Genomic DNA, 14,494 nt, shown 5'->3' with positions numbered 1-14,494 from the left:
AATTCACAAAGCAGAGCTCAGCTAGGGAGCTGAGAGAGAGAGAGAGAGAGGGGGGGGGGTTTACATTACCATTAGAGAAAATTACAAAATTTTTGGAGCTGCAGAACTGAATGCCACAGAATGTGAACTTCCATTATAGTGACCAAAACCTTCTTCTGTAAGTACTCTGTGACTTTGAAGTCCAAATGTGTTTCCACTGCTGACTGCACACTTTTCCCTCAGTGAGTGAGGTTTAATACTCCTCTCCCACTATGCTGTTCCTCAACAGGACTAGTCTGTGTGGTGTTGAACTCTGCAAAAAAAAAAAAAAAAAAGCCAGGGGTATGTTTTCAGAAGGTTTTGGTCTGAGGTCAATGGTTGCTCCTCAGGAACTTAAGTGAAGTCTGAGAGAAATGTGACCCTTTTTTTATCTGGTGCTGTATGTGACTGGTGAGTGAAACATGCTGTTAAGGCCCACCCACCCCACTGTGGACTATTTTAGCTACAAAATATAACTGTCAACAAAAATCTTTCTGGAAGTCGTTGTCTGAGGGCCTAGTGTAAGAGCTCCTACAGAGCTTTTAAGGCTTTGGCACAGAAATGATTTGTGATACCAATCTGAGATGCATGGGATTTTGTAAACTGTCTCTGTATCTAATTTTCTTTTATCATTTCCACACTTCAGGAAACACTATATGGCTAAAGTATGTGGTCAACTGAAAATCACATTCATGCTTGCTTGTATATGTACACTGAATGATCACTTGATTAGGAACACCTACCTTGTATCCACACTTTATTTAATCAGCTCCACTGACCATACAGGAGCACTTTGTAGTTCCCCATTACATATTGTGTCTCTGCATAATTTATTTGTCCCCATTTCACCCTGTTCGTCAATGGTCAGGACCGCCACAGTGCTGGTATGATTAGGGTGGTGGATCATTCTCAGCGCTGCAGTGACACTGATGTGGTGATGGTGTGTTAATGTGTGTTGTGCAGGAACGAGTGGATCAGACAGCGGTGCTGCTAGAATTTTTAACCTTCAAAGTTAAAACTGAACTGAGAATTGTCCACCAACCAAAAACATACAGACAGTGTCCTGTGTCCACTGATGAAGGACATATCTCGGTTCATGCTTTTCAATAATAGTAGGTCTATCTCCCTCTTATCAAAACAACTCTGGATGCCTATTCTTTGGCGTGAGCAGAAAGAGAGATTGAAAACCAAGCATACTGAAATGAGACATTTTTTTCTTTTTTACTTTTCTTTTAAAGCATCTACAGACACTAGGGCTTCGTGAATACATTAGACTGGTTTTGAGCAAACAGACTGGAGTGCAGCAAAGGTCTTTGATAAGCTTACTCATGTTGCGTCAGACCAAATTACAAAACTTAATAGAGGTTTTATAATAAACTATTGCTATTATCGACATAGTTGGACATGAAGTGAATGAGGAACCAGAAGAATCGAGAGCTGTGAATAAGTAACTTCAGCATCACTCCAACGGCTACTTCGCTAGCTTAGCAACAGCTACACTTTCCATTTAATTATTGCTATAATTGCAATAGTTTTATTTACTTTTTACATTTTTGGGAGTAAAACAATGAGCCTAAAGCTTTGCAACATGTAATACCTGTTTTAGGGCTTTACAGATGTATTGTCTCTAACTCCTGAAGTGGAGGATGAAGAGAAAGACTCTAGGATGAGTCTAGTAACTACATGCTCCAAGCACCAGTCATTTGACTGCAATGACCAAAAATAACACAACCAAAAAGAAAAACTGCACTGGATTAAGTTCCAGAACACACTCCTTTGACTTTTGCCAGAATCATTGTATTTCTTACTTAGGATACCAAAATTATTGAAATAATTTATCATAGCACCGAGACAGCTCTAGTCAAGATAACAAACCTTCTTGACCTTCTTCTTGCCTCAGACCAAGGCTACGTATCCCTGATTGGTGCTACTTGACCTCAGCCCAGCTTTCAATACAATAGACCACAATGTTCTCTTAAAAAGGTTAGAAAACATGTTTGGGACAGCCCTATCATGGTTCAAATTTTACTTAACGAAAACGTTATCAGTTTGTAAAGTTAAAGATTTATCTTCCAATTAATTTAATGTAAGATTTGGAATTCCTTGTTTACATTATACACGTTACTGTCAGTTACAGAAACCATAACATTAATGACATGCAATTGTACATATCAGTCAAGCCTGATGACAAACACAGATTAAAGAAAATAGAGGACTGTGTAAAGGATGTGAAAGGCTGGATGTTGCATAACTTTCTCCTTCTAACAGTAACAAAACAGAGGTCCTGCTTCAGAGTCCAAAAATGGCAAGAAACAAATTATCAGATATAATCTTAAATGTCACTGACTTTCCAGTTATACCTGGTTCAGCAGCAAAATATCTTGGCATCATAATTGACCCGGATTTATCATTTGATCAAGCACATAGACAGTATCACTAGGACAGCTTTTTTTTTACATCTTATCAACATCACCAAGATTAGAAATGCCTTATCCCTGCTTGACGAAAGAAACACTAGTACATGCCTTTATTGCTTCAAGGCTTGACTATTGTAACGCACTAGTGTCAGGATGCACTAGCAGGAATTTAAGTAAACTTTAACTAGTTCAAAATGCTGCAGACAGGGTCCTCACTAAAACTAAAACATTTGAGCATATCAGCCCAGTTCTATCATCACTTCATTGGCTGCCTGTAAAATTCTGTATCGATTAAAAAATGATGTTACTGATGTATAAAGCCCTACATGGGCTCGCTCCTGAATACTTTCAATATATTATTTCCTATTATGAGCTTCCACGATTACTCAGATCACAGAGTACTGGCTTTTTAATAGTTCCCAGAATTCAGAAGGACTCAGCTGGGGAAAGAGATTTTTCTTATAAAGCTCCCCAACTTTGAAATGATCTTCCAAAAAAAGTTCGGGACACAATCACAATCTTTAAATCTAGGCAGAAAACTAATTTGTTCAGTTTAGCTTTTGGTGGTTAATGTTCCCCCTTAGATAACAGTCGCAGATTCAGGGGGTCCGTGGACATATTAAACTGAGACGCTGGTGCTGTTGTCATGCCATTCACACGAGATCACTCAGGTTTCTGGATAGTGGATTGGAGGGATGCCAAAGTTCCAGGATGCTCCCGTGTCTGTGTGACCTTCTGGTTCTCTCCTTTAGTTAAAGCTGTTATAGACAGATCTGCTAGAATCATTAGCCACGCTCTGGAAATGTTCACATTCCTCCTTTACATACACCCAAACAGATCAAAAACTAATTCTATTTCTCTACCTTTTTCTGAGTAAACGACCGCCCAGCTGGACACTGATGGATAACTGACTGTCGAGCTCTCCTGCTCCATGCCTAATATTAACTATAATAATAAAAATAATAATATCATCATCATTGCTTACATTATAATACCATAAGTATTAGTGATGCACAATACAAGTGCTGGTCATAAAATTAGAATATCATGAAAAAGTTAATTCATTTCAGTAATTCCATTCAAAAAGAGAAACTTGTATATTATACTCATTCATTACACACAGACTGACATATTTCAAGTGTTTATTTTTTTTTTATTTGATTATTATAACTGACAACTAATGAAAAACCCAAATTCAGTATCTCAGAAAATTAGAATATTACTTATGACCAATTAAAAAAAAAGACTTTTAGAAATGCTGGCAACTAAAAATTTGAACATGAAAAGCATGAGCATGTACAGCACTCAATACTTAGTTGGGGTTCCTTTTGCTTGAATTACTGCAGCAATGAGGCCTGGCATGGAGTCGATCAGTCTGTGGCACTGCTCAGGTGTTATATGAGAGCCCAGGTTGCTCTGATAGTGGCCTTCAGCTCTTTTGCATTGATGGGTCTGGCATATTGCATCTTCCTCTTCACCATACCCCATAGATTTTCTATGCGGTTAAGGTCAGGCGAGTTTGCTGGCCAATTAAGAACAGGGATACCATGGTCCTTAAACCAGGTACTGGTAGCTTTGGCAGCGTGTTCAGGTGCCAAGTCCTGTTGGAAAATGTAATCTGCGTCTTCATAAAGTTGGTCAGCAGCAGGAAGCATGAAGTGCTTTAAAACTTTCTGGTAGACGGTTCCGTTGACCTTTAGGTTAACCTGTTGGTCCACCTTGACCACAGTGGACCAACACCAGCAGATGACGTGGCACCCCAAACCATCACTGACTGTGGAAACTTTACACTGGACCTCAAGCAACGTGGATTCTGTGCCTCTCCTCTCTTCTTCCAGACTCTGGGACATTGATTTCCAAAGGAAATGCAAAATTTACTTTCATCAGAGAACATAACTTTGGGCAACTCAGCAGCAGTCCATTTTTTTTTGGAGAGACGCTTCTGACATTGTCTCTATGTGGCATACGTCAGTTTCACAATCCTCTCCAGGGTGCGGTCATCCCTATTGCTTGTACACACTTTTCTACCACATCTTTTCCTTCCCTTCGCCTCTCTATTAATGTGCATGGACACAGAGCTCTGAACAGCCAGCCTCTTTACAATGAAATTTTGTGTCTTGCCCTGCTTGTGTAAGGTGTCAATGGTTGTCTTTCGGACAACTGTCAAGTCAGCAGTCTTCCCCATGATTGTGTAGCCTACAGAACTATACTGAGAGACCATTTAAAGGCCTTTGCAGGTGTTTTGAGTTAATTAGCTGATTAGAGTATGGCACCAGGTGTCTTCAATATTGAACCTTTTCACAATATTCAAATTTTCTGAGATACTGAATTTGGGGTTTTCATTAGTTGTCAGTTATAATCATCAAATTAAAAGAAATAAAGCACCCATATATATTATATTATTTTCATTCATTCATTCTCTGTAACTGCTTATCCAGTTCAGGGTCGCGGTGGGTCCAGAGCCTACCTGGAATCATTGGGCACAAGGCAGGAATACACCCTGGAGGGGTCGCCAGTCCTTCACAGGGCAACACACACACATTCACTCACACACACACCTACGGACACATTTGAGTCACCAATCCACCTACCAACGTGTGTTTTTGGACTGTGGGAGGAAAATGGAGCACCCGGAGGAAACCCACACAGACAGTCTCACAGACACGCGAAACTCCTCACAAACAGTCACCCGGAGCAGGAATCGAACCCACAACCTCCAGGTCCCTGGAGCTGTGTGACTGCGACAATACCTGCTGCACCACCGTGCCGCCCTATTATATTATTTGCATATATGTGGATTTTTTTTGCTATTGTTATTGGTCCGATATTGAAATTTTAGCTGATATTACAACAGATTTCTGGGATTAAATTTCTCCGTCGTGAAAACTAATTTAAAACATCAGCGACGTTCAATACACGTAAAGACAGACAGCAGTGTAAACACACACAGGTTAAATGACAGAAAGATAAACAGAACCACCACAGTGCATGAGCCCTTCTTATATAAAACACATGAAAATAGATAGTGTCATTCAGTGTCTGAATTTATTACTGAAACATGATGATAAACCATTACAAACACTCGCTCATTCAGCGCTCCTCTAGACACCATTCATGCGGAATCTTTAATAAAAATATAAATGAACTACAACTACTAATATAGCTACTTAAAACATAAAATTAAAAAGTACAGAAATGTACAAAAACTGAAGAAAAGGATTGTCCTATGACAACCTGTAATAAAAAGAAAATGTTTTGCTTTAGTCCAATGTGAATTTGCGGTATTGGCTACTCCAAGGTGCTAATTATCGGTTATTGTATCAGCCCAAAAAATTTAAAATCGCTGCATCCCTAATAAGTATATCAGTACATATGAGTGTAGCAGCAGACCTATGACGTGTATTGGGTCCTTTTAATTTTGTCAATAATTAGTAGGTATATTGATCAGAGGAGGACAACCCCCCCCCCCCCCGCGAGCCTTGGTTCCTTCCTCAGATCTGAGGGAGTTTTTCCTTGCCACTGTTGCACTGGCCTGCTCACCTGGGGGATTTTTACATTAATACAATAAAATTTTATTTGATGGTGGGGTTTAATCGATTTTGATCTGAGATTATTCTAGACTATTTAGGTCCCAGTTGCATACCATAACAGAGCAGCACCTCATCAACCATCAACAGCATGACACAGTAATGGCTGGCTGTGTCAGTAGTTGCTGAGGCTTTCAATAGCACTCACTCGTCCGTTACCGTTTCTTTCTGCAGGTTTAGTAATATTTGAAGATGAAATTGCAAAACAACAAGAAAAGGCCTCCACTTCTTATCGGAAACGTCCACCATGTGATGTAGATAAAATAATCTCACAAACAAACAATTCCACAGTGAAGTTAACATATTTTATTTCTTTAAGTGCCATTCATGCATATGGGGGAGATGGGTGGGGGGTGGTACTGACGATCCTAATGACACTTCAGAGTTATGTTACAGCACTAAACCGATACAAAGAGTAGCTGTGTCATTTCGTTGGACAGCAAAAGTAATAAACCGTGCAATAAACAAAAACAAAACAAAAAAAAAAAAAGAGGGGAAAAACAAAACAGCAAATACAAGAAACGACACAGACAAAGCAAACTGAAAATAAAGATTAAAATATAATATAAACATTAACACATTTAATGTTGAACCATAATACAGGTAAAAGGTAGTGTCACACAAAAAAGCCAACGCATTTTCATCACATATATACAATATAGATATATACATACTGTTTCACCCTTGGATTGGACAATAACAAAATACTCTGTATGCTTCTCCCTCTTCTTTCATACGTGAACCCAAAGCCCTTTCCTTGATCTCCCCACCACCCCAGAGGAAAAAAGGACAATTGAAAAGACATATATTTACAGTAAGCACAACACCACACCAACAATGAATAAAATAGGCCTCAAATACCAGAACTTGTTGGCAGTTTTCTCCCTTAAATGTAACAAGGCTTCTCACTCAGGCCCCTTTAATAGTAATCTCTCTGGCAGGTGCATCTCCACTTGGTTACTAAAATGGAATTGTCTCTAAACAATCACAACACTCACACAACATTCACACAAGTTTTTTTTTAATTATTATTTTTATTTTAATGAGAACTAATACATTGTCTGTATTCACATACTCCCTCAGCCTGGATTCTCTTCACTTCTGAGTAAACCTATTGCCTTTAAATTTATCACTATACTTTTATATTCATTTTAATGCATTGGTTCCCAGTACCTATAGCGCATTTTTTTTCCAACTTCCAAAGAACAGTCTTTTGGAGGGCAGCATACATGGACATATTTCCCAACGTGGTCTCGACTGAATGTGTTTAGAGGGCAAAGGTCAATGCCGCCAGGCATTTGCTTACAGCAAATCCTGACATGTACATCGTTTGCAGTTGTGCTTCTATGTTCTGCTTCTTTTCAAAGTGCACAAATGACAAGCAAGCAGCTTAAAGCGCTTTCTAGAGGAGGCTTTATGGGTCACAAAAAGGCAAGATGTGAAGAAGAAAAACTGAGTTACAGGATTCTATAAAACACAAACAAGAGATGCAAAGGAACACACTCAACAAGCGTAATACGTTGTCTCTGAACTTCAGAGGTGGAGAAAAAAATGGAGTAAACTCTTCCTTATAGATGAGGGTTTGATTGGGGTCCGATTCTAAAAAAAAAAAAAAAAACTGGACAGAAGAATGAGTTTCACTTTAAAACCTTGACCCTATACGTCTAACTGTAAACAGATTTAATTTATTGGAAGAAAAATGATCCATCAGTTCTATGTAAGAATTGATGACCTGTTATAAGCAGAGATTGGCTGTAAATATATATATTCCAAACTTACTAACAGCCAAAGTCAGCAAGGCTTATTATCATCTGTGGAGGATATTAAAAGTGGACAATATGATACAAATGTAAAACTATGAGCGAAATTATTTTATTTCTTTTTGCTTAACCTATCAAGGAGATCAGGGCCAATTATACATCCAACTTAAGCAGTCAATTACCCTCTCTTTTGGGTATCGTTGAGGTTCTAACGATAACGGAAGTCCTGATACCCAGAATACACTCAGGGACGCTAACTGTGATGTCATAGAAGCCCATACTGCGTGTGTGTGCTACTCAGACACTCACTACTTCAGTTATTCAGCAGGAAGAAGCTGTCCAAGTGTGTAGTAAACCCTGATGCTTATTTAAAGTACAGGCCGACAGGTCGTAAAGTATAGCACATTTGATTGGAATATTTTTGAACAAATTTACACCAATAACTCTCAGTAGTAATTAGTATCATAGCACAATTTCCACAGCCTTCAAGCCCTTGTTCCTATTTCTTAAACCACCACAACTGTTTGCCAATTGAAGTCATAAGACTTTTAATCTATTACATTACGGGCGATAAGAAGTGCAACATAATGAAAGTGGAGCTGAAGCATCAATACTTAATCTGCAGATTCTGTAATACTGTATTATAAAAATATGATTGTCAATAGGCCATAGTCATGACAACTCATGACAATGTGCAATTACACTTTCAATAACAAGGAGGTTTATTTAATTTAATAACAGTGAAGTAGTCACCTTCAGCAAGGGCCAATATCACGAGTCCTAAATCTATGGCTTTATCGGACAGGATTAAAAAAAGTGTCATGTAAAAAACATCACCATTTTGACAAAGTGTGCTAACCATCCGTCCCTCTGACCTATACCCTGATACCCATGATGTGCCCACAGATCCAATCTAGGAGCTTTAATTTTAAAATAGATCATGGTCAATTAGTTTTGTGCTCACTGATGGAAATGATTGTGATTATCGTCAACAAATGAATAATATTGCACAAACACACGGCCGTTAAACTGAAAAATGCTCAAAATAAATATACCATTTAAAAACTTTGATTTGGGAATGAATCTTATCCATAGTTCATGTTTTTTTTTTTGTTTTTGCACTTAAAGTTGGAATTCACTTTTCTTCACATTCAAGCCTTATGTTTCTATCAACTGCTTTGAATACTTTGTTAAAATTAATTAAAATAAAGTCACCTCCCATTACCACACAACTCCAACTACAGAACCCATATAGCGTACACTGCACACACACAGATATCCCTCAGATGCAGATAAAATGTTCCTCATACTGACTTTCTTGTTTATGAAAAGGCATTTGAGGAGGCTAAAGTGTCTAAGGTGTTTTACAAGCCTTTGCGTACTTGAATCACATATTTGTGTCAGGGGCATTTCCCAAATGTACGTTCTTGCATGTGTTGCTACATCATGGCAGAGATATATTTAACCATTGTGAAGAAAAGTATGTGTTTGTTTTTTCACCATTTAACGTCTTTGAAAATGATCTTTTTTTTTAATTTGATGATGATAACTGATGATGACACTCGTGAAATAAGGTGAACTCCCCCTTTAAGCCTCAGATGAATTAAACTTGATCTTCAAATCTGTTGAGATGAGAATTTTCGACCAGTAACATGACTGCTTCAACTGCACTGACATCTGAATAACCCGGGCTACACAGAGCAGCACTGAAGATCCGAGGTGGAGAACTTTATCCATTAACCTAATCCTGATATATTTAATTTTTATGGCCCACTATAAATTAATACAGCAAAGAAGTGGCATTGTTGGTAGTGAGAAAAGAGGCTGAATGTACTTTGCAATTACGGGTATTACTGTGGATTTAGCCACAGTAAAGTCATTGTTAAATTGATGCTGCATTAAGAATGCTCTTTTGGGACTGTAGTCAATGGTTCTTTCAGATACAGCAATCAAATGCATTTGTAAATAAGTGTAAATCTAAATGTTTTCCCAATGCACACGTTTAAAGCAATACTATCCTAATGATGATCTTTCCACAACATTACAGCCTGCCTCCCGGTCTTCTCACTCCACAAGCACTGCTCTAATCTCTGTACACAAAGGCCTTGTTGGAGAACAGGAACGGCAAAAAGTTTCATGTTGTCTGGTCCAGGGATATAAAATATAGATTCTTATAGCACAGTCCATTAAGCAAATGTGCCTTTTGGCAACTTCTATCCATTCCCTAAACCTGACTGCACAGAGCTTCTCAGCAGGCCATTTGCTGCTCCCCCTTCATGCAAGTACAACTGGGCTCTATTAAATATCTTTCTCATCAACCCTCAGAAAAGCCATTGATTCTAAACAACGCATGAAACCATGAGTAGTTTGAAAGGCAGGTTTTAAACAAGGCTAGCTACAGCAGCACAGTGCCATCAGGACACAGAGAGACTGTAATGAAAGACTTAATATAACCAATTGAGGGCTGCACATGTAGACAGTGGAAAATGGATGATGAAACTAAAAGAATGAACATTAATTAAAAAAAAAAAATAAAAATCTACTGTCACTTCCTGATGCACCATTTCATACAGTTTTAGAAAACCGTTAGGGACAAGGAGTATGATACATTGCAGACGGCAAAGATACACAAGTACAAATACTGCAGGTAATGCGGTTAAATTTACAAATGTCTTATGAGCCATGTTCATCATTAAAACAATTAACGAATTAAGTGTTTGCTAGCACAGAGATCTGATTCAGGTGCGTGAGGACGCATACACCTTTGGCTGGTTCCAAAGACCTAGATTAATCCTAAGCCAACGTAATCAAAGGGTATTAATGATGAAACACCACTGCAGTTTATTTCAAGGCTAGGCTTAATCTGTGTCCAAGAAAGCAGCCCTTTACACAGTAAAGGCTCAGGTGGTGTGTGTGGAGCACCAGAATTCTAAGAGATATACAGGGCCAGCAGAGGGAGTGAGCTGGGCAGAGTCACATGACTGCATCAAATGACCATGTCACAGATGACTTTACCTGAAAAGCCTGCCTCCTGTCTGAAAAGTGGCCTGCATTTTCAGAGGGAACAATGACATGACGAATGAGAGCCAAAAGAAGAGAGAACAAGCCAATACATATCACTCTGGTAAAAAAAAAAAAATTATAATAATAAAATAAAATAAAGTAAAATAAAAAAATAATTCACACAACAGTTAAAGGGCAGGGAAAAGTTTGGCCTAAGAGTAGATTTGCTGAAAGGCAGTTTGTTAGACACAGAAAAGGGAGGTTTGCCACAGAAAAGGGGGTTTTACATTTAACATGAAAATGAGCTTACTTGTCTTTCAGACAAGTACAAAAGCAATCACTTAAACATGTCCTAGTAAATGTGATTGTCTTCAAAGTAACTTTTTTTTTCTATTTTTTATTATTATTTTTTTTCATTTCCTAAAAACACCATGACAACAGGAGTCTCTCTTTCAGCTCATTAAAAACGACACCTGCACTTTTTTTTGAAGCGCTCTGTTCCAATCTGCCTCCTGCCTTGGGGCGTGCAGACAGCTTGTGTCTAGCCCTCTCTCTCCCTCTCTCTCTCTCCCTCTTGCACATACACACTCCTCTCTTCTTCCATGCGTCTCTCTCGGTTTCCTGCACCACTCTTTTCCTCAGGGATGGACGCTAGACAATGGAGTCCCAGTCAAAGTCATCTTGTATGTCGTCAGCAGGCATGCGCCGCATTTGGAAGTTTCCTGTAGGCATCATGTGCTGCTGGTTCATCTGCGCATGATGGCCTAAAGACACATACACACACGCATCAATGTGTACGTCCAGAATCATCAGTTCAATATCTGTCTGACATCCACCTAGTGCTAAAGAATGTGGGGAACGTTCCTTGCCTTTAAATCAATGAATCAATACTTTTCACACGACTGATTCGTCCTCCAAAAGGCTACCACTGCACTCATGTTCTTATCTATGTGCAAATGAAACTAGAATATTTTCATATTTATTACCTTATATCTACACACATTATCCATTTTATCAGCTCCTCTGCCCACATGAGAGCACTTTGTTGTTCTACAAATACAGACAGTATTCCACCTGTTACTCTGCACACATACTTATCCCCATTTCACCCTGTCCTTCAGTGGTCAGGACCCCCTCAGAATCCTCACAGAGCAGGTATGATTTGGTGGTGGATCATTCTCAGTGCTGCAGTGACACTGTCATGTTGGTGGTGTGTCAGTGCGTGTTGTACTAGACCAGACACAGCAGTGCTGCTCAAGTTTTTAAACCCTGTGTCCACTAACTGTCCACTCTGTTATACACTCCTACATCGTCTGTGCACCACATAGAGACAGTAAAGTCAGAGACAGTAGCTCATCTGTCACTGCACAGTTTGTGTTGGTCGTCCTCTAGTCTTTCCTTAGTGGACACAGGACATTTTTGGTTGGTGGATTATTCTCAGTCCAGCAGTTACACTGAGGGCTTTAAAAAATAGAGCAGCCCTGCTGTCTGATCCACTCATACCAGCACAACACACACTAACACACCACCACGTCAGTGTCAATGCAGCGCTGAGGATGATCCACTTCCCACATCATACCTGCTCTGTGGTCCTGATCATTGAAGGACAGGGTAAAATGGAGACAAAGTATGCAGAGTAACAGACGGACTACAGTCTGTAACGGTAGAACCATAAAGTGCTCCTGTGTGGTCAGAGGGGCTGATAAAATGGACAATGACTTTGATCACAAAAGTGATCGTTCCGCGTATTTCCATGTCCAACTCTTTATACACACTGAATAATTACATGATTTTTAGAACTTGAATTCTTTAAAAGTAAAGGTTGGAGGAGTGTGAGAGGGACAGTAACCTGTCATGGCGTTGCCTGCGCTGCTCATTGGAGGCATGTGTGGATATCCTGGAGGACCCATCATGGAGGACATGCTCTGTCTCGAGTCCATATACATATTTCCTGAAAAACACTTGACTTAATGAGTAACTAGAAGCATAAGAAATCTTTTGAATTATAAAAACCCTCTTGCTGTAGTTATTATTTCTACTCACTTTGTAAAATTAAATATTAGTATATTGTATATACATTTACAAGTCTCTATGAGATTCACAATAAAGTTTAAACAGTGCTGAAAGACTGGCCTTAAGCTCCTATTACCTGTTGTATACATCAGCCTCAGTTCCAATTTAATAGTAAAGTAGCAAGCATTTAGGGCTGTGCAGTATCATATCATTCATGATAATATTGTGGTGGGTAGAGTAGCCAAAAATATTTACTTGAGTATTGTTACTTTAGAATAATGTGGCTCATGTAAAAGTAAAAAGTAGTCACCCAATTAATTACTTGAGCAAGAGTAAAAAGTACTAAGTAAAAAAAAAAACATTCAAGTATTTTGTAAATTATAAATTTACACGTAAAATTATAAATTAAATATTTACATAGTAACAAAAATTAAATAAAAAATGACTTAATAACAATGGGCTCAAAATGTAGAGGTTACAAAGAATAAAAACAATAAGAAAAAGGGAGTCTTTTTCTGCTTAAGTTTATGAAACCCATAAACTGTGTGTGTGTGTATTTCTGTGCATTTACATGTCCACTAACAAAACAATGGGCTCAATAGGCAGAGATTACAAAGAAAAACAACAAGAAGAACAAGGCAGTCTGCACATAACCCATAAACTCTTTGTGTGTGTGTGTGTGTGTGTTTGCAAGCTCTGTTTGATTGGTGAAACTGAGTCAAACGTCACTAGTGGCTACATTTGATTGGTGAGACGCAGACATGTGATACCCTCTGTTAGAAGCCTTGACACAACAAAACAAATAGCTTGTGCATTGGATGGATTGATAAAAATAAGTCGCGAGCAGAATGTAGCTCAATGTAACGGAGTAAAAGTACCACTTGTTCTGCACAAATATACTCAAGTAAAAGTAAAAAGTATGCTGCATTAATACTACTCTTACAAGTACAATTTATCCAAAGTAAATGTAGTGAGTTACCACCCACCTCTGATCGTCATAATATTTGAAACAATAAAAGAAAATATATATTGTGATAATAGTGATATTCTGACTTGTTTACATAATGATGTCATGCAGTTACCCCTAATACATCATATTTTCTTTACATGAGTCATTTAGACAGTGAAATATGGTGGAAAGTGGCTCTGAGGCAGAGGAATTTTACTTCAGCTGTGTGGAAGTGGTGTGGATACGAAATACACTGCCTGGCCAAAAAAAAGGTCACCACCTGGATTTAACTAAGCAAATAGGCAAGAGCCCCCCATTGGATAATTACTGAATGGGTAATTATGTTTCAGCTGGCAAGTTAACCCTAACTGATGGGGTGAGTAGCTTCTCATTTGTTTAACAACCATGTTGAAAAACACATCCTGTGGTCGTGAAAGAGATGTTTATCTGTTTCAGAAGGGTCAAATTATTGGCATACATCAAGCAGAGATCGAAGGAGATTGCTAAAACTACTCAAATCTGGTTAAGAACTGTCCAACACATTATTACAAAGTGGAAGGACAGTGGGCAAACATCATTTTTGAGGAAGGAATGTGGTAAGAATAAATCTTGAATGATGGTGATCAGTGAATTCGTTTGGCGAAATCAAATCGTAGAAACTCAGAGATATTGAAAGTAAGAGCATTTCCACATGCACAAGACAAAGGAAACTCAAAGGATTGGAACTAAACAGCTGTGTAGCCTTAA

General features: G+C 38.6%; 1 protein-coding gene across 1 annotated transcript in view; it reads right to left on the bottom strand.

The window, feature by feature from the left end:
• Positions 1-6,313: 6,313 nt before the first annotated feature.
• The window catches only part of foxj3 (forkhead box J3), a 153,356-nt gene continuing 145,175 nt past the window's right edge, over positions 6,314-14,494 (bottom strand). The window contains exons 11-12 of the mRNA XM_066672262.1: positions 12,635-12,736; positions 6,314-11,549 (exon numbers count right to left, since the gene is read on the bottom strand). Of these exons, the coding sequence (XP_066528359.1) occupies positions 11,437-11,549; positions 12,635-12,736 (215 nt within the window). The 3' untranslated portion in view covers positions 6,314-11,436. The remainder of the gene's footprint in view (positions 11,550-12,634; positions 12,737-14,494) is intronic.

This window comes from Hoplias malabaricus, chromosome 5, assembly GCF_029633855.1.
Source record: "Hoplias malabaricus isolate fHopMal1 chromosome 5, fHopMal1.hap1, whole genome shotgun sequence".
Classification (NCBI taxonomy): domain Eukaryota; kingdom Metazoa; phylum Chordata; class Actinopteri; order Characiformes; family Erythrinidae; genus Hoplias; species Hoplias malabaricus.
The sequence above is the reverse complement of the archived record's forward strand: the minus strand, read 5'-3'. Positions and strand labels throughout refer to the sequence as shown.